The 21,114-nt window shown below is 36.2% G+C and overlaps 1 protein-coding gene across 2 annotated transcripts; it reads right to left on the bottom strand.

The window, feature by feature from the left end:
- Positions 1-4,319: 4,319 nt before the first annotated feature.
- LOC128232495 (V-type proton ATPase subunit C 1-like) lies at positions 4,320-20,896 on the bottom strand. Of its 2 annotated transcripts, none has more exons than XM_052946067.1 (13): positions 20,835-20,896; positions 18,608-18,757; positions 15,679-15,746; positions 15,271-15,356; positions 14,715-14,809; positions 13,789-13,880; positions 13,395-13,493; positions 13,000-13,068; positions 10,272-10,364; positions 8,734-8,827; positions 8,259-8,356; positions 7,671-7,797; positions 4,320-6,078 (listed from the first exon to the last, which is right to left on the bottom strand). In XM_052946067.1, exons 2-13 carry the CDS (start codon positions 18,737-18,739, stop codon positions 5,977-5,979), a joined length of 1,155 nt encoding a protein of 384 aa, XP_052802027.1. In that variant the 5' UTR covers positions 18,740-18,757; positions 20,835-20,896; the 3' UTR covers positions 4,320-5,976. The 2 variants fall into 2 exon arrangements, with proteins under 2 accessions (XP_052802027.1, XP_052802028.1); XM_052946068.1 differs by having other exon boundaries at positions 20,824-20,860.
- Positions 20,897-21,114: the final 218 nt, after the last annotated feature.

Here is a 21,114-nt window from a genome sequence, read left to right as displayed (position 1 = left end):
TTGTATTGGTGACTGCCTCTCACCCAAGAGGTTGTGGGTTCAATCCCCACCAGGGTATGAGTAGTCTTGTTGTATTGGTGTCTGCCTCTCACCCAAGAGGTTGTGGGTTCAATCTCAACCAGGGTATGAGTAGTCTTGTTGTATAGGTGTCTGCCTCTCACCCAAGAGGCTGTGGGTTCAATCCCCACCAGGGTATGAGTAGTCTTGTTGTATTGGTGTCTGCCTCTCACCCAAGAGGTTGTGGGTTCAATCTCAACCAGGGTATGAGTAGTCTTGTTGTATAGGTGTCTGCCTCTCACCCAAGAGGCTGTGGGTTCAATCCCCACCAGGGTATGAGTAGTCTTGTTGTATTGGTGTCTGCCTCTCACCCAAGAGGCTGTGGGTTCAATCCCCACCAGGGTATGAGAAGTCTTGTTGTATTGGTGTCTGCCTCTTACCCAAGAGGTTGTGGGTTCAATCTCAACCAGGGTATGAGTAGACTTGTTGTATTGGTGTCTGCCTCTCACCCAAGAGGTTGTGGGTTCAATCTCAACCAGGGTATGAGAGGCTGTGGGTTCAATCTCAACCAGGGTATGAGTAGTCTTGTTGTATAGGTGTCTGCCTCTCACCCAAGAGGTTGTGGGTTCAATCCCCACCAGGGTATGAGTAGTCTTGTTGTATAGGTGTCTGCCTCTCACCCAAGAGGTTGTGGGTTCAATCTCAACCAGGGTATGAGTAGTCTTGTTGTATAGGTGTCTGCCTCTCACCCAAGAGGCTGTGGGTTCTATCTCAACCAGGGTATGAGTAGTCTTGTTGTATTGGTGTCTGCCTCTCACCCAAGAGGTTGTGGGTTCAATCTCAACCAGGGTATGAGTAGTCTTGTTGTATAGGTGTCTGCCTCTCACCCAAGAGGTTGTGGGTTCAATCTCAACCAGGGTATGAGAAGTCTTGTTGTATTGGTGCCTGCCTCTCACCCAAGAGGTTGTTGGTTCAATCCCCACCAGGGTATGAGTAGTCTTGTTGTATTAGTGTCTGCCTCTCACCCAAGAGGTTGTGGGTTCAATCTCAACCAGGGTATGAGTAGTCTTGTTGTATAGGTGTCTGCCTCTCACCCAAGAGGTTGTGGGTTCAATCCCCACCAGGGTATGAGAAGTCTTGTTGTATAGGTGTCTGCCTCTCACCCAAGAGGTTGTGTGTTCAATCTCAACCAGGGTATGAGTAGTCTTGTTGTATTGGTGTCTGCCTCTCATCCAAGAGGTTGTGGGTTCAATCCCCACCAGGGTATGAGTAGTCTTGTTGTATAGGTACCTGCCTCTCACCCAAGAGGTTGTGTGTTCAATCTCAATCAGGGTATGAGTAGTCTTGTTGTATTGGTGTCTGCCTCTCACCCAAGAGGTTGTGTGTTCAATCTCAACCAGGGTATGAGTAGTCTTGTTGTATAGGTGTCTGCCTCTCACCCAAGAGGTTGTGTGTTCAATCTCAACCAGGGTATGAGTAGTCTTGTTGTATTGGTGTCTGCCTCTCACCCAAGAGGTTGTGTGTTCAATCTCAATCAGGGTATGAGTAGTCTTGTTGTATAGGTGTCTGCCTCTCACCCAAGAGGTTGTGTGTTCAATCTCAACCAGGGTATGAGTAGTCTTGTTGTATTGGTGTCTGCCTCTCACCCAAGAGGTTGTGGGTTCAATCCCCACCAGGGTATGAGTAGTCTTGTTGTATAGGTACCTGCCTCTCACCCAAGAGGTTGTGGGTTCAATCTCAACCAGGGTATGAGTAGTCTTGTTGTATAGGTGTCTGCCTCTCACCCAAGAGGTTGTGGGTTCAATCCCCACCAGGGTATGAGTAGTCTTGTTGTTTAGTTGTCTGCCTCACACCCAAGAGGTTGTGGGTTCAATCCCCACCAGGGTATGAGTAGTCTTGTTGTATAGGTGCCTGCCTCACACCCAAGAGGTTGTGGGTTCAATCCCCACCAGGGTATGAGTAGTCTTGTTGTATTGGTGTCTGCCTCTCACCCAAGAGGTTGTGTGTTCAATCTCAATCAGGGTATGAGTAGTCTTGTTGTATAGGTGCCTGCCTCACACCCAAGAGGTTGTGGGTTCAATCTCAACCAGGGTATGAGTAGTCTTGTTGTATAGGTGCCTGCCTCTCACCCAAGAGGTTGTGTGTTCAATCTCAACCAGGGTATGAGTAGTCTTGTTGTATAGGTGTCTGCCTCTCACCCAAGAGGTTGTGTGTTCAATCTCAACCAGGGTATGAGTAGTCTTGTTGTATAGGTGCCTGCCTCACACCCAAGAGGTTGTGGGTTCAATCTCAACCAGGGTATGAGTAGTCTTGTTGTATAGGTGCCTGCCTCTCACCCAAGAGGTTGTGGGTTCAATCTCAACCAGGGTATGAGTAGTCTTGTTGTATAGGTGTCTGCCTCTCACCCAAGAGGTTGTGTGTTCAATCCCCACCAGGGTATGAGTAGTCTTGTTGTATAGGTACCTGCCTCTCACCCAAGAGGTTGTGGGTTCAATCCCCACCAGGGTATGAGAAGTCTTGTTGTATAGGTGCCTGCCTCTCACCCAAGAGGTTGTGGGTTCAATCCCCACCAGGGTATGAGTAGTCTTGTTGTATAGGTGCCTGCCTCTCACCCAAGAGGTTGTGTGTTCAATCCCCACCAGGGTATGAGAAGTCTTGTTGTATAGGTGACTGCCTCTCACCCAAGAGGTTGTGGGTTCAATCCCCACCAGGGTATGAGAAGTCTTGTTGTATAGGTGACTGCCTCTCACCCAAGAGGTTGTGGGTTCAATCCCCACCAGGGTATGAGAAGTCTTGTTGTATTGGTGACTGCCTCTCACCCAAGAGGTTGTGTGTTCAATCCCCACCAGGGTATGAGTAGTCTTGTTGTATTGGTGACTGCCTCTCACCAAAGGAGTCCCCCCACTACTACAAGAGGTTGTGGGTTCAATCCCCATTAGGGTGAGAGTTGTCTTCTGTTATAGGTGTATGCCACTCACCCAAGATGTTAAGGGTTTGATCTCACAAGCGTGAGATCGGTCTAATGGTAAAGACTTTTGCCCCTCACACAAGGTTTTGGTTCGATCCCACCAGGAATATTTTCTCATGGTCAATTTTGAATGCCAATTCCTATTGGTTCAGCTAAATATACAGGCCAATCAAAACACTTAGTTTCTTATCTTAAAGATCAATCGTTGCTTATTGAATACAGTCCTGCAGAGCAGTACAAAATACGGAAAATAAGTGCTGGTAAATTCAAATCTAATTCTCTACATTAACTTTAGAATCGAATCAGCTATATTTTTCTAGCCTTTTATCATCGTACACCTGCATATTAAATATCAGACTTGCATATGGTATCTTGGAATACATTTTGTTGTGAATGAACTCTTGAAGAATGCAAGTCAGAACTTGTGCAATTACTTTTGTTTAACTTTTTGACAACCTGCAGTTACCTGTAACTTCTACAGATGAAGCAATTTCCACCAACGCATTTTACCTAAATGTACCCTCTTTATAGATTATTCAGCAAAATGTTCATACTGTAATAGCTTCCAGAAGGACGTTAATATGCAGCCAACAAAGTCAGACAGATTTTATTATAAGTATAAAGTAAGAGGTATTCAACTGTATTGCTAAAGAAGTCAGAAACAAAAGCATAACAAGCAGGGGCAAAATGTGTCAGTTTTGTCTGACAAGGGGAATAACTCTACAAACATTAAGATAAGAATTATTAATCTTGCTACACATGTAGCGTCATTTATGGACAGATATACCAAATTTTCTGTTAGCATCTTTAAGAATTTCTGAGATGTTTCAGTTTTTGCACAATTGTGACAACTAGTCCTACAACAACAAGGCGATGACAATGCCTATATTTATTTATTTCAGAAGAGCTTTTAATCGGTTAATATTCAAATTTCAAGCTTGTCAGATATTATTGAAAGATAATTGCTTTGTTTCTCTCATTTTTCTTGCCACTTTTATTGGGAAAAAAGTAAATGGAGAGCCCTGTATAGAAACTAAAACATCATTTTCCAATGACATCATTTGACTCAAACTTTCAAATGAAATATCAATAATTTATCATTTTTGATAAATAATAAGCATGGAATAAAAAGAGAAATTGTCTGTTTCAATGTTGATATAAATTGCAATATACACATTAGTACATAGCTTGCTTGAGATAAAGCCACTTTTGAAATTTAACTATTTATAGGGTTCACTTGGTAAAATATATAGCAATCTTTATACACTGAAACAAACCCTTGTCCTCTCAGAAAAACTTAACACTCTGTGTCTTACATGTATACTACTGTACAGTTTCCAAAAACAAACATAAGTCATTTTGACATTTATTTTTATACTTTATACATGCTCTTCCTATATGTACAAAAGTTCACAATAACTGGGATAGATTTCATTTTAATACAAGAAAAAAACTTAACATTCACAAAAAGTACATACTAAGTCTTGTACATAAATGCATGTCATTCAAAAGACAGAGCTCAAAACTGTAGTATCTATCTACAAAATAAGAAATAAATACTTCAGTTTTGCACACATTCCTAGTACTAAATCCTACACTTTCTCCATCACAGAACATTTGTCTTGGTTACAACAACTATACACAACTAGATACATATGGACATCTACAATAGTTAATGTCTACATCCCTCAATATGCATTAAAGTCTTCATAAATGGAATTTCATAGAGCAGTGGTCATTGAATACAATTTTATGTTATTTTAATCAATAGGATTCATACATCCAAATCTTGACTAGAAAGTACACCAATAATAAAACTTATACTCTCTAAGCAATTTGTTAAACAGCTTATGGTGGCCGATAAGGAAACCATGGTATGAAATCAATAAACATGAAGGCATAAGGGAAGGGGTGTATTCTATATTGATCTGAATTGAATCTAAGATTAATGTAGCCAATCAGATTGTATGGACACAAATACAGAGAATGAAGTCATTGGAGCACGACTATATTAGATAAAACTTCTTGTTTGATGTTACCAGAGCTATAGGGTTGTTATAACATTTTTAAATGTGCCAATTAGGCGTGAAATCACTCCTGTGTTTTATTATGCAAAGGATACCGTATTAACTGTTGTCCGTTGTTTTAAAAAAAAAATTTGCATTTAGGATTATGCCAATCATGTATGTAAAATACATGTATGTTTGCGCTTCAATGTTCCAGTAAACAATCGCCATTACACATTATTGAATGAAATAAGGTGTACACTACACTTGACAAAATTACAAAATGATGTTCAATACACTTTCAGTAAAAACCTTCTCTGAAGCTCTGGGTTACACATCAGCTACAAAGTCATGGGCCTTGCGCAGCTTTTCAACTTGTTTACCTTTTTTGCAACTTTTAAAATAAAATGTCTCTTACTTTTCCCAACTAATGTTATGCATGGGTGTATCACTGAATATACATGTAACACTGATTTAAATGTTCTCCCTATTTAAATGCTAATCATTACACTGTATGATTAAATTAAGGCTAAAAGAAGCCGCCAATCATTGAATCGTAGCTTGAACTCAAAACTCCTCATATGCATATATTTCTTTCGAGACCACAGTATATTGCTAAATGGAATGTATGTTTATCCACAGAGCCTGTTTTTTAAATGACTAGGTAGAAATTGCCATCCAAGAATATTAGATAAATCATGAGTAACCTCATTGGTAGATGTATGTTGGTGAGAAATTATATGTATTTATTTCACACTTTCAGTTCATCTCATTTATGTGCACTAGATCTTCAAAATAAATTGCTATAGTAGTGGAATGGAAAATACACATTTGAGACAATTTGATAAGAAAATTTAGAAAGAAACATAATGTTATGATAAACCTTGTATAAATATAAATCTAAAAACCAAGCGTTAGTTGGTGTTACATTTCATTATCCTATTTCAATGACATGGCACACTGCTGGATATCTATATGTGGTGATGATCTATGCGATGTCAGGTCTCAATGTCGGGCTTCAACCAGCTCCAGGTTAATCTTGTAGAACACGTAAGGATAGTAGTCAGTGCCCATACCAGCCAGGCCAGGAATGTCTACCGTACCAGTCTGAAATACACACACCACATCTAGAGTTAATTTCTCAAAATATCTTAACTACGGTATAACTGGTTTAAACAGTTTTCACAGATAAATACTTGTTGATTACCGGTACAATAATCGTTTTGCTTATTTTGTTTAAAAGCATGGACATTTTTCAAAAAGAGAACATGAAGCAGCAAATGTCGAAACAAAATATATTGGGATCAGCTTATCCTCGTAATTAATCAGCTGCTATAATCGGCTTCAGATTGTTTGAGGAATGAGCCCCTTATATTTCTTGTATGCTTGTCTGAATAATAATATAAATTAAATGTGGAGTGAAATTCTCAAACAAAATAAAATATATTTTGACGTACATGCATACAATTAATTGGACCTAGTTATTCCAACTGTGTTGTTAATACAAGCTCTTTATCAGATTGTTTAATGATTCCCTGATCATTCTACCAATCACGTGTTACACCAATCAAGGCTGATTTATTTTTGTTCTTTAGAACATTAGAATATACAAGCACCCATGCTAGCCTCTTAGTGCTGAAGATTGGCTGGACAAAACAAACATCTAACAATAAATGTATAGCTCTACGTGAAGTATTTCTATAGGATTCAACAAGAAAATGTTGTTTACGCCTTTGATGTTGTTGAAGCTGTGTTTTAATAAGTCCAATAAGAATGCCTGTTTATGGGTTCAAGGCTTGGCGAGGCTTTGCGTTGTAATAAAGCAAGGCTAGTGACCCTGGGGAGATTGGAACAACTGTTACTTACAATAACATGTAATCATGAGAATGAAATAACTTGGTTAACTGGTAACATATCACTTTGTTCAGAGAAAACAGTTTCAGTTTACATCATTATGAAATGCAGTCTTAATAAATACTGTAATAAAATCTGACAGCATCTCATTGTAAATATATATATTCATCTTTGACAAACAAATTAGTGGACTAATAGACATTTATATTAGTGTTTTTCTGTAACCAAGTCTGAGTTTCTTAGACACTCCTACTACGCACATAAAGTTCCTGGAAAGTCTTTCTTTGAAACATAAGCACTCTTTTGAACTCAAAACATTTGTGACTGAATTTCAGCCATGCTGGTATTCAAACTGAACAGCCGTTCCCTGACGGGGATAACTATGTGAACTATGCATATGGTACAAACTACAATCAAGTTCCATAGATACTAATAATTACATCGTTTTTATTCTATTTGGGGACATAGCATGTTGCTTTCTTCGGTGAAAGTTATAATCGGTCAGGGATGGTATCCAAGTATGAAAACCTGCATTTTCCTTGTAGAACTTGGATTCAAAACAGTCTACAATCCCTTCTTATTATGTATTTAATCATGATTCATATTTATTCATTTTTGGCACCATCTCTGATCAATGGCACCTATAGTTATTTTCACTGCACTAATAGACTTTGGTCCATGGTTGCTGAATAAATGTAACATATTATTCACTATATGCTGGTTTGAATTTTTTAAATGACTTTACGCAAATGATTTTGTACAATGTGTCAAAACTATTGTCGAGCATTATCAAATGATTTATATAATTATTGATCTAATTGGCATTATCCCACTGGTGTACATACATCCATGCCGGTAAATGCTGTATTGTCGAGGTGATCATACATTCTGTTCAGCTCCTCTCTCAGTCTCCGCTGTGACTTCTTGTGGGGCAGCAACAACATTGCCTGGAAGTTCACCGGCAGGCCATACCTGGGAATATCCGGACAAAACACATACATATCATGTAATGAAGGGTTTTAAAAAAGTGGTTATTCCATCAGAAATCAGCTAACATAACAATGATTCTAGCCCGACTGATGAGCCTTGTTACTCATACATGCATGTGTTACTACTAACTTTACAGATAAGAAGTGTACATTGTCACATATAAATATCTACCTATTGAGCTATGGTTAAAGATTTTGCACAACTACGCTATCTAGAACAACTACAAGGCAAGGACAATACTTTGACTGTTTTACAAGTTTTAATAATCAACAACGTGACATCCCCATAATATCAGAAGGTAAAGCTATTATTTGTTATTTTGAGACATTAATACTATCTTTCCTTGCATTAAAATATGCATGCAAAACAATAGTACTGGGTATTTAAATTCCAAAGTGATGGCACAAAATCATTCATATTCAAAAGACATCCCTTAATTATACCTCAGCACACTTTCCACAAACACCCTCAAAGCCTTTGTATGGATCCAGGCTGTAAAACACTCCCCAAAATTCACCTTCAGCCACTTCACTAATGGACCCTGCATAGTGAACGGTAGAATAGTTGGAAAGAGGATAGAAACATGACAAAAAGAAGAGCAAAGCAATAATACATTACTTTTTCATTTACAGTTTATTCACCAGTATATTTATGAATGAGCTATAAACCAGTAGGTCAGAGGGTACAGGAATGAATAACTCAATCCAAACACTTCAGTTTTGTAGTACGGCAATCACTTAAGTAAAAGGTACTCTAAATTTCAACTATTACCAATGCATCATTTTCAACATTTCAGCAGTAAAAATACCATCAGAGAACATGTAATTTAAAACTTAGAATTATAAAAAAAATAAAAAAAAACTTTTAAGAGTCATAAACATTATACAAATGCTTTCAATTATGTGAGTTGAAACTAACAAACTGTTTCTTTTTATCAGCATCTAGTTTCTTCAGTTCATTTTTCCCTGCGGCCAGTTCCACTTCATTGTAAGTGAAGTCCCGAACAACAAATCTACATTGGGGGAGAAACACCAACACATTCAATATGTTACATTTTAAGTTTTTATTTGACCTAACTGTAAAATTGAATAAATCAAGAAACATGTCAAATAAAAATTGTAACATTACTAGAAGCAAGTTTATAAGTTCAGTTTTATATGTTATAAATCTTAGTTCCATATAATGACAGAGCTATAACAAGAGGCCCAAAAGGGCCTATGCTCTACTGGCATGGCTTTTGTGGTCATATCAATCCAGAGCATGTATGTATGGGTAAAAGGCAACAGACATATAGTTTATGTTTTGTGTTTGGGTTACCTGAAAACGTAGCACATTCATCATCTGAGCCCAGAAAGTATTGTAAGCAGATTAGTTGCATGAACTATTTTAATATGTGCCAAGTAAAAGTCATCTGACAAAAAAAATGCTTTCAAAACTGTACTCATAGTAAAATTTTCTGTAGTTTTAAAAGTTAAAAAAAGTTGGTCAAAAGGTCAAAGTCAAGGGCATCCTAGGACAACATTGATCAATTTGAACAAACATTCACAATCAATTGTGCTGAGATGGATGCACGAACACACAAAAAGATTTTCAAACCTTTCCAGATTTATGTTTACCAAACCTGTGAACCCTGGGTGTGGCCAGTAATGACACCAGGTGCATAACTTAAACATTCACAACCAATTTTGTTAAGATGAATGCGCAAACTACAGAACTTAAAGCTAAAAAATGGCCTTTGGGCTTTCAACAAGAACAAGGCAGAGTAATTCACAAAATCAACTGCAGAAGCAAAAAGCAAATTTTCTCTCAAAATCCTAGACTTGCAAATTGTCTCCCTTAACTCTAGACTTGAATTAACATATACATGTAAACTTGGCTAAAAATAGAATTCGCTCATGCAGACCTGGCTAAAAATAGAAAGCATTTCTTTAAAACTTTCATGGCCAAGCTTTAATGGATATCTAGATACTGTACAAGTTTCATCGAGATATAATCAAAACTGAAGACTGTATCGTGTTCACAACCAATTGTTTACACAATAGCATTTTTTATACTATCAAGGGCCATAATCTAGGCATGCATGGGTGGATCTGGCTGGTTTTCGAAAGGAACCGAGCTCTAATGGATATCTAGATACTGTACAAGTTTCATCGAGATACAATCAAAACTGAAGACTGTATCGTGTTCACAAGCAATTGTTTACAGACGCACGGACGCACGGATGCACATACTACGTACACATTACCATCGCATAAGCTCTTCTGGCCTTTGGCCAGTAGAGCTAAAAACAAATTTAGTAAGGTCTTTACTCTGAGCATGAACAATTACCGGTAATGTATCATTTACTAATTGTACGTACAAGATGTTCAAGTAGGCTAGATAAAGATGCAAACAAATGTTTTAAAAGGCCTGAGCAATCTCAGATTAAGGGAGCTAACTCGGATGTCTTAACTTACTTGTTTTCACGACATTTATGTCGAAACTCGTCTTCCACACGTCGGAACAGCGTCACCGTACACAGACAGTTCTCATCATCCTCATATATAACACTGAAAAAGTGTATACAACGTACCAGTACTATGGTTTTTATTGAAAGGTAACATATTACGTTCCTTGTAGCTAGTAAGAGTTTGATGATCATACAGTTACAGGTACAACTGGCCTGTTTCAGACAGTTTTGATCATGAGTCTCATCAAAAGTATTGAAAATAGAGAAAAAATTCACAGTGAAAGTATTTTTTTATATTTAAATATTTGTATTAGCTTCCTATGTCCAGTAACATGAACTATGATGCATTTACAGGTAAAATGTATCATAACTCCAGCTAATATTTGTTAACCAAAGAAACTTATGATTCTATTAGAATTAGTATGAAAATAGTGATCTAGTCTAATGGTATAGGTGATATTCTCTAACACAAGGAATTTTTGGATCAGTCCCAAAAAGATCACATTCTCCCCTCACACGTGGATTCTATGTGCACTCCAACTGGACAGTGGCTAATATTAAAATAGCTAGGCACAATATCATGCTAAAATATTAATAGTATAACATAACTATAAAATTAATGGAAACTTCAAGAATGTATGTAAGTTATTGTCCTTGTCTGTACTTTCTCTAGTTGGTGAGGGGCATAACCCATCAATAATTAAACACAGAAATACGGGCCTTGCTACACCCTGTCTCTGGCAACATGACTGTTTTTGAACCAAGTTGCATGTAAATATCCTGTTAGGTGTTTGAGATATGGTAGAGTTATGGTAGTTATGGATGAGTTTTGATTGAGTTTTTTGAGTTACAGTTTAGACATGGTTGAGTTTTGGTTGAGTTATGGTTAAGTTATGGTGAGTTTTGGTTGAGTTATAGTAGAGTTATGGTTTACCTATGGTAGAGTTATGGTTTACGATACCTATGGTTGAGTTTTGGTTGAGCTATAGTAGAGTTATGGTTTACCTATGGTAGAGTTATGGTTTACCTATGGTTGAGTTTTGGTTGAGCTATAGTAGAGTTATGGTTTACCTATGGTAGAGTTATGGTTTACCTATGGTTGAGTTTTGGTTGAGCTATAGTAGAGTTATGGTTTACCTATGCAGGGATAATTCTATGTCAGATTTTTAATGAGAGAATTGCTCCCATTTGTCCAAAATTGGTGAGAGAATTTTAATATCAGTAATATTTTTATAAAACATGGATAACGCAGTGATAAAACAATGCATAACAATATATGCATGAATATCAATATATTTACAAATTAACAATATATAGATATAATATATACACTTGTTTGAAGGAAACACTTGTTAACAGTTTAGACAACATGAACATTCATACTCATCATACTTGAGCAAAATAATAGGATTTAACCAATTTTGCTGAAAGGTGCTTTACATTTTTGGATGATTGGATGAAGGCTTTCCATTGTTGTTTTCATCTGTTAAATTATTTTGATCCAGAGGCTTTATTTCAAGGAATGCAAACGTTTTCTGATTTGACATTTTGACGCTTCCGATATTGAGGACGCCTTTAAAATACAGTAGTAACCCGCATAAACAAAATTATTCCGGGTCGCAAAAATGCTAGAAAACAAGTGCGTGGACGATATCGATCAAAACATTCGATAAGACAAATGCATTTAAAGTAGGGGAGACAATTCATCAGTAATTCAAAAGAATATAAACGAGAAGCCATCAGCAACTACGATGCTTTATTTTGAAAACAACAAAAGGGGAAAAAGGCACAAAATACACTAACTGCGATCAAGTTCAAGAATTTATCGCATTTGTGCAATTTGGATGCGAATTCAGCGATTTTTATGCGAGAAATCACGGAAATCGCTTACTAGAATTATCCCTGCCTATGGTTGAGTTTTGGTTGAGCTATAGTAGAGTTATGGTTTACCTATGGTTGAGTTTTGGTTGAGCTATAGTAGAGTTATGGTTTACCTATGGTTGAGTTTTGGTTGAGCTATGATAGAGTTATGGTTTACCTATGGTTGAGTTTTGGTTGAGCTATGATAGAGTTATGGTTTACCTATGGTTGAGTTTTGGGTGAGCTATAGTAGAGTTATGGTTTACCTATGGTAGAGTTATGGTTTACCTATGGTTGAGTTTTGGTTGAGCTATAGTAGAGTTATGGTTTACCTATGGTTGAGTTTTGGTTGAGCTATAGTAGAGTTATGGTTTACCTATGGTTGAGTTTTGGTTGAGCTATGATAGAGTTATGGTTTACCTATGGTTGAGTTTTGGTTGAGTTATAGTAGAGTTATGGTTTACCTATGGTTGAGTTTTGGTTGAGTTATAGTAGAGTTATGGTTTACCTATGGTTGAGTTTTGGGTGAGCTATAGTAGAGTTATGGTTTACCTATGGTAGAGTTATGGGTGAGCTATAGTAGAGTTATGGTTTACCTATGGTTGAGTTTTGGGTGAGCTATAGTAGAGTTATGGTTTACCTATGGTAGAGTTATGGGTGAGCTATAGTAGAGTTATGGTTTACCTATGGTTGAGTTTTGGTTGAGCTATAGTAGAGTTATGGTTTACCTATGGTAGAGTTATGGTTTACCTATGGTTGAGTTATGGTTGAGTTATGGTTGAGCTATGGTTGAGATGTGGCTGAGTTATGTTACCAAGAATATCACATTAACTTTTATTTATAAGAAACAAGCAAGGTAAAGCTTGATAACTTACGTAGAAGATCGTGGGACAATCATGTCTGTGAGGGACTCGTATTTCGTTTTCCAGTCATGGAAGAAAGACCTGTAAGATACAAGATACAAAAATATAAGTAATACATAACATGCAGACATAACTGAAGTAATAGATGTACACATACCAGTTCGTACACATCATCACATGTTTATAATGAAAAAAGGTTTTAAACAACAGCAGTTCATTGTATAAAACTTAAGTTGTCCTTATCTTTTGGATAACTTGAATTGGCCAACCCAAACTAACCAGTTTTATGCAATTAGCTGCTTACCAAGTAAACATGACACAAACAGAACAATAAGGCAACATAAGACAAAACTGTAAAGTCATGGAAGTGGGGTTTATTTCCAGATAATATAAAAGGGCAAACATACTTCTGCACAACGACGAGCAGGGTGACAAGGTATTCGGAGTCCAGCACAAAGTGCTCCTTCTTTACAATGTCGCCAAGGTAACGGGTTATCAGGTTACCACTGGAAATGTAATAAATAACTAATGTAATAAGAATTTCACCGTACATGTCATGTTAACATTAATAAAATCTTAGGAACAAATAATGTACATGTACTTGAATCCACATGCATTTGTATAATTATTATCATTTTACAGTTGAAATACATTTTTGTTAAAATAGTAATTAAGATATTCATGTAACATAAAAATCCACATTAGAATGTAACATCACATTTCAAGATGTGTTACTTTACATGTGATTATAAAATGAACACATGGTACAAAGAAAAGTCATGTATATCTTCTGTAACTTACGTGGCCTTTCTTTCCAGGTTCTGTAGATTACCCTTAAGGTTGTTATATGCCGTGGATTTCACTCGCAGATCACTTTCAATCTGGGATACTTGCTGAAATGACAGTCACAACTTACAGTACGTTGTACAGGTACATTCTACAGGTCTATAATGCAGGTACATTATACAGGTACATTATTCAGGTCCATTCTAAAGGTATATTCTACAGGTACTTTCTAAAGGTACATTCTACAGGCAGGTACATTATACAGGCACAGTTTACAGTACATTCTGCAGGAGGTACATTATACAGGCACGGTCTAAAGTGCATTCTTAAAGTACATTCTGCAGGAGATACATTATACAGGCGCAGTCTACAGTAAATTCTAGTCTGCAGGTATGCATTTTACATGAGAAAGGTCTCTTGTGTAAACTCTAGATAATACAAATGTATGGCTGCTATCCAAGATTTTCCTTGAACTTTCTGGAATAAATCTATTCCCTCTTTTTAACAGCTCTTATAAAACACATTTATTAATTCAGATACTTATTGAAGTTTCATCTATATCCTAAACATCAACACACAAAAAAATTGAGGTGAAAAACTGATTGATCATCGGAGTGATGAACAAGTTACATAACTGCTGAAGTGCTTTAATAGTGATGAACATAAAATAGTTTTAAAAATTACTATAGATAGAGAATGAAATGCTAACCACCCAGTCATCGCCAATCAATAAAGTACAGTTATCAAGTTTATATACATTTACATTACTATAATGATGTGAACATCAATCAGCAAAAGATAGTAAATGTCTTCAAGGTCCATGGTTCTTTTACAGTATTTCACACTTTCTTTATGAATAACATTATTTAATATGATGCTCAGAAATACACTATAATACCCATTTTTGCTTCTTGGGGTCCATTTGTCTTATATTTTCTAACCTTCGAGATGATCTCTGTGATGTTTCTCAGCGACTGTTTGATTGGATACTTGGCCAGATCCCACTGAAACCGGGTCATGTAAGTGTTCAGGTCAACTGAAATAAAACAGGTAAAGCCAATTAAACAAAATGGCAAACTGTTCATTTTGTATCTTCTAGTTTGTATCTTCAAAACGATTCAAGGTTGAAATTTGGAGTTGTTAGTCTATAGAATAGGGCTCATATTCACTAACAATTTAAGTGTAAGTCACAGGTAGGAGTGCATCTGATAGTTGTGTGTACTAGTATAAGAGGTCTGGGTCACAGGTAGAAGTGGGTCTGCTAGTTGAGTGTACTTGTATTAGATGCAAGGGACATGTTGTTCATAATTTTTATCATCATTAAGGGGCTCTTAATGACATGAAAAATCATATCAGATCTACACTGAGAAGTCTAAAATGTCTAAGCATAAGACTCAATATTGACCTGCTTTATGTGTTTGTATTATAGATTCAGTTCACCAAAGTTTGGTTGAAAAGTATGAGGCGAAATATTGAGTATGATGAACAGAAGAATACCTCCATTAGCAAGAAGGTTTTCCTGCAGTTTGTCTCTCTGATCATCCAACACCTCACCTAGGTAAGTAGCAACCTTCTTGGAGATACTGCCAAAATGGGAAAATATCAAATAAAATGGGAATCAAACAATTTATTTGCTTCAACCTTTGTTCGATTACCGTATATATAATTAAAATGATCTCAACAATTTGAAAATCCTATGAGCAAAATGCTTTATGATTTACATTATAGTTTAAACAAAGTTCAAACATAAGTTCAAACATAAGTTATCAGAATTTTACCATCTCATGGTTACAGGCATAGCTGTAGATGAATTTAAAACTAAGGTATATATATATTGTTATGTAATACAAGATTTAAATAACTATTTGCTTGAGCAAGAAAATGTTCAAGTATGTTATATATTACCCCTCACAGTACGTGTCAAGTTTACCCAGGTCATCAGAGAGGCCAACAAGGGTGTCCAAGGTCCCAACCTGGAGTATGAGAATTATAGTTTAGATCTATAGAAAAATACTTAGAAAGCATGTTCAGGAATGTAAAATGTATTTATATATTAACTTTTTTCATCTTAAACAGAGAATTAGTTTATAGCTTGTAATTAATAGCAAAATGAGATATTTGTCAAACATTATACTCCTTGAGCGCTATTTTGTCAGAATCATGTGGAAGATGAATCAATCAAGGTGCATTCACCACATTGATTGTTGACCTATTGACCCTAAAGGGGTCATCTGCTAGACTAGTCAATGGCAACTACCACAGAAGTATGAGGTGAAACTGTTCTCGGGTAAATGTTTAAAACAAAGCTTTGTAATAGACTGACAAATAGACCGTGCGAATACAATATGCCACCCTCAAGGGCATGAAAGTCTTAATCTATACCCAATTCAACCAAAAACAAGAAATGCCGCAATGCAACGAAACCAGGTTTTTACTAAGAAAAACTTAAGCCTGTGTCTGTTTTTCTATTTTTTGTTTACCTTTTGACCAGTGACCTTGACCCTAGGGACCCCAAATGCAATCCCATGAAAGGAATCCATAAACTCTTCCTATAGACCAAGTTTAGTCAAGATATGTCATCCCTAACTAAAGTTTTTCAGCTTCAACCGTTTTTTCTATTTTTAGTAACAGTGACCATGACCTTGACCCTAGGGACCCCAAACGCAATCCCATGAAAGGTATCCATAAACTGTTCCTATAAACCAAGTTTGGTCAAGATATGTCAACCCTAACTAAAGTTATTCAGTTTCATCCATTTTTCTATATTTAGTAACAGTGACCTTAAACTTGACCCCAGGGACCCCAAACGCAATCCTGTGAAAGGTCTCCATAAACTCTTCCTATAGACCAAGTTTAGTCAAGATATGTCATCCCTAACTAAAGTTATTCATTTTCAACTGTTTTTCTAATTTTAGTAACAGTGACCTTGATCTTGAACCTAGGGACCCCAAACGCAATCCCATGAAAGGTCTCCATAAACTTTTTCTATAGACCAAGTTTAGTCAAAATATGTCATCCCTAACTACAGTTATTCAGTTTCAATCGTTTTTCTATTTTTAGTAACAGTGACCTTGATCCTAGGGACCCCAAACGCAATCCCATGAAATGTCTCCATAAACTCTTCCTATAGACCAAGTTATGTCAAGATATGTCAACCCTAACTAAAGTTATTCAGTTTCAACCATTTTTCAATTTTTAGCAACAGTGACCTTGACCTTGAATCTAGGGACTCCAAACGCAATCCCATGAAAGGTATCCATAAACTCTTCCTTTATACCTGGTTTGGTCACGATATGTCAATCCTTACTAAAGTTATTCAGTTTCAACTGTTTTTCTATTTTTAGTAACAATGACCTTGACCTTAAACACAGTGACCCCAAATGCAAGCCCATGCAAGGTATCCATAAACTCTTCCTATAGACCAAGTTTAGTCAAGATATGTCAACCCTAACTTAAGTTATTTAGTTTCAACCGTTTTTCTATTTATAGTAACAGTGACCTTGACCTTGACCCTAGGGACCCCAAACGCAATCCCATGTAAGGTATCCATAAACTCTTCCTATAGACCAAGTTTAGTCAAGATATGTCAACCCTAACTTAAGTTATTCAGTTTCAACCATTTTTCTATTTTTAGTTACAGTGACCTTAAACTTGACCCTAGGGACCCCAAACGCAATCCCATGAAAGGTCTCAATAAACTCTTCCTATAGACCAAGTTATTCCGTTTCAACCATTTTTAGTAACAGTGACCTTGACCCTAGGGACCCAAAACGCAATCCCATGAAATGTCTCCATTAGCTATTCCTATAGACCAACTTTGGTCAAGATATGTCAACCCTTACAAAAGTTATTCAGTTTCAACCGTTTTTCTATTTTTAGTAACAGTGACCTTGACCCTAGGGACGCCAAACGCAATCCCATGAAAGGTCTCTATACACTATTCCTATAGACCATTTTTAGTCAAGATATGTCATCCCTAACTAAAGTTATTCCGTTTCAACCATTTTTCTATTTTGATTAACAGTGACCTTGACCCTAGGGACCCAAAACGCAATCCTATGAAATGCCTCCATTAACTCTTCCTATAGACCAACTTTGGTCAAGATATGTCAACCCTTACTAAAGTTATTCAGTTTCATAGGTGAGTTTGATGCTGCCCGGCCGCCCGAACAACGAAGTTCGTCATTCTAATAACCAGGTTTCACTGTGTGAAAACCTGGTTAATAAAGAGGATGAGAGTGATTAAGTATATCTGTCCTCCCCTCTTGAATCCAAGAGGTTGTTGGTTCGATCCCCACTAGGGGTACTTTCACATAAGGCCTAAAAAACAACTTTTAGTTTGGCTTACCCGACCCTACCTACAAAATAGGCACAGAGTCTACCCTTTTTATAATCTGTTTGTTAAAAAAAGAAGAAAAAAGTCTTTGTTTTAAAATGTTGTATATTGTGAAGATTACTTTAAAGACATTCTCCAATGATATCTTACTCACATAAATCCTAATAAAAAACAACAACTACCCTTCTTGTTTTTGAAAAGGATGTAACCATAACCAAACCATTTTTTTTTGGCGTTCTTCTCAAAATAGAAATCTGTACTAGTTTCCCTCAATGAAACAGACTCAATATGACAATAGTGCTTCTATAAGATTTCAGCTCTCCTCACAATCAAGGTAACAGAAATATGTATAAACAAATAAATATGCAGATAAACAATAAAACGTTGAAATGTGCCTCATCAAAGACTCTGGCATATATGTTCCTACCATAACACATGATTTAACAACAAAACCTACAGCATAGGTGCATACGATATGATTTACTAGAATTAAGTTACCTTTAGATCAGGCAGGTTAAACTTGTAGTTGGTGGAAATATTGTTGGGTCTACCAGTTGCAGCATTTAGCTTGTCAAATGTCTGCTGACAAGTTTTGTCACCTGGTGCGGATATCAGCCAGTATTCTGCCATCTTCTTGATTTAAAGAACCTGCAAAGAAATTCGTTGTACCATATTTTACTGTGTATATGACACACTTTTTTGCACTGTCAATGTGTAAAGGTGTGAAAAACACCCTCTGTCTATCTGTCCTATTTATGGTATTAAGATTTTTTTGTCCAATTTTTCACATATTTTAGCCTGCATCCTATGCTAGCAGTCTATTTATACAGTATAATACAGTAACATTGTTGTCATCAGCTGACACATTATTTTTTTTCAGCTAACACATTAATTTTTTTCAATAGCATTCTACAAAGAATATAGTCATCAGCTGATACACATTTGATCATTTTTTTCAATAGCATTCTACAATGAATATATGTAGTAATTAATTAATTAAGTAAATCTCAATGAGATGATCAGATGATATGCCAGAACGACTTCAGATAATATTCATAACAATTAAAACCAAAAATAGTTTTTACGTCTATATCAGTATATGTCTGAAAACCACATTATGGACTTTGATTTCATGTGTACATAATAATGTCTGCCTGTCAATTCAGCATGTAGAAATTGACATAAGTATCTCCAATTAACATAATTTTTAAGAGAATCAGTACTAATAATAAGTTCAATGAATGATTTTTATGAGTGGCGGATCTGTGGTCTATTGGTAACACACTTGACTGTCAATCCAGGGTTCTCTGGTTAGATTTCCCTCACCTCTTCGGCTTTTTTCTATAGCACCCACCAGATCTAGTCTAAAATAATAGACGTGTTATACGGGATTCTTCCAATCCCTAACGTCTAAACGGGAATGTGCAAAAAACGGGGGTGTTTTAAAAATATTGAAATTGTTTTAAGTGAAGTATTTTATGGTTGAAATTGATCATAAAGAGTTATATTCATATTTTACCATGTAAGTGAAATGTTATTTTGCACTAAACAAGCATTTAATGCATTAAAACAAGTTGTTTACCTTTCCAATAAAACGAAAGTTGACTGACACAGAAAACAATTATGCGAAGGGGAACAACTCGTTACAATCGAAATAGCTCGGCCTCCTCCGACAAAGCTTCGAGATAGACCTCGTTATACAATCGTAACAACTCGGCCATGGCCGAAATGTTCCGAGCGATTTAAAACTGTGCCCTAAAGCCTTGCAGGTGCCCTTCATGTATATATCGTTATGTTTTGACTGAATGAAATGAAAAAAAGCCGTCAAACTCATAATTATAAGTTGGATATTTATTTTTTTGTGTACGGAACTAATATAAAATAACATTATCTGGTAATATTTCTTGTTTTTATGATATTTTATAGACGCTATATGCTTTACCCTGGAATCCTGATCGGAACAACTACCCACTTTTGATACTAAACAATTTGTACGTGAAGGATTTGCCATATCAAAAATCTAAAAAAAATCCGTCAATGTACAATTATTTGGACTACCACCAGATCCAACCATCAGACCCATTCCCCTGGCATAACATATTATATTTTTCCCAATATTCCCAGATATCAATGGTCTCTTTTTCAAAATGGGTACAAGGAACGGCCTTTTATACAATACTTGATAAGATTTTGGCAAGAACATTAAATGGGGATTTCATGTGATAGTGCTATACACTGGTACACGTTAAAGAACCAGGGTAGATCTAACCAGGGTTACATTCTGTCTGCACAATGTGCCAAAAACTGAAAATGACTTACAATTTTATAGGAGCTGTTGCAAAATGGGCCTTGCCCTAGTGCGAGTTTAAATAAGCTTTTACACCACCTGATTTTGACGAAATAAAAAGCATCGCTGATGAGTATGAAAGACCTTTCCAACCATGGAAACATTATAGAAATAATTATGAAATTTAAAAAAAAAATGACACTAAGTAAATGCCGAAAGGCAATACAGTGTATACATATATATCCAGATACAGAATCAGATCCAGACATTGTTACTTTTAGTTTAAGTTCAAGACAATATTTTTTGTCTAACAATTCTTTTATATTCGTTTGTCAAGAAAACATTTTACGACAATTGTCACCATTAAGAAAGCATATCGCAAACAACCTTTATTCTTTACAATGGATGAATAATTCTGAAAAGTTACCGAGTACTAACGTTTAATACAAATTGTTGACAGATAGTGCGAACTATTCGGCCATTTTACCTATCATGTGATCATGTGATTTCCGGATTTCAATTCCGTACCCATTTCCGGTCACGGTCTGGTTTGCAACATATCGAAATGTTTTTTTTGTAAAAAACCTAAGAAATTGAGAAGATTGCAACATACGACAATAAAATTTGTTATTTTATTCAATTTTCATATGAATTACATTTAATTTTCAACATATAAACTATTAAATATGATTTTTAAATTTAATCATCATAGGTCGAA

Source organism: Mya arenaria, chromosome 4 (genome assembly GCF_026914265.1).
Source record: "Mya arenaria isolate MELC-2E11 chromosome 4, ASM2691426v1".
Lineage (NCBI taxonomy): Eukaryota > Metazoa > Mollusca > Bivalvia > Myida > Myidae > Mya > Mya arenaria.
Note: the sequence above shows the minus strand (reverse complement) of the source record. Positions and strands in the feature narration are given on the sequence as shown.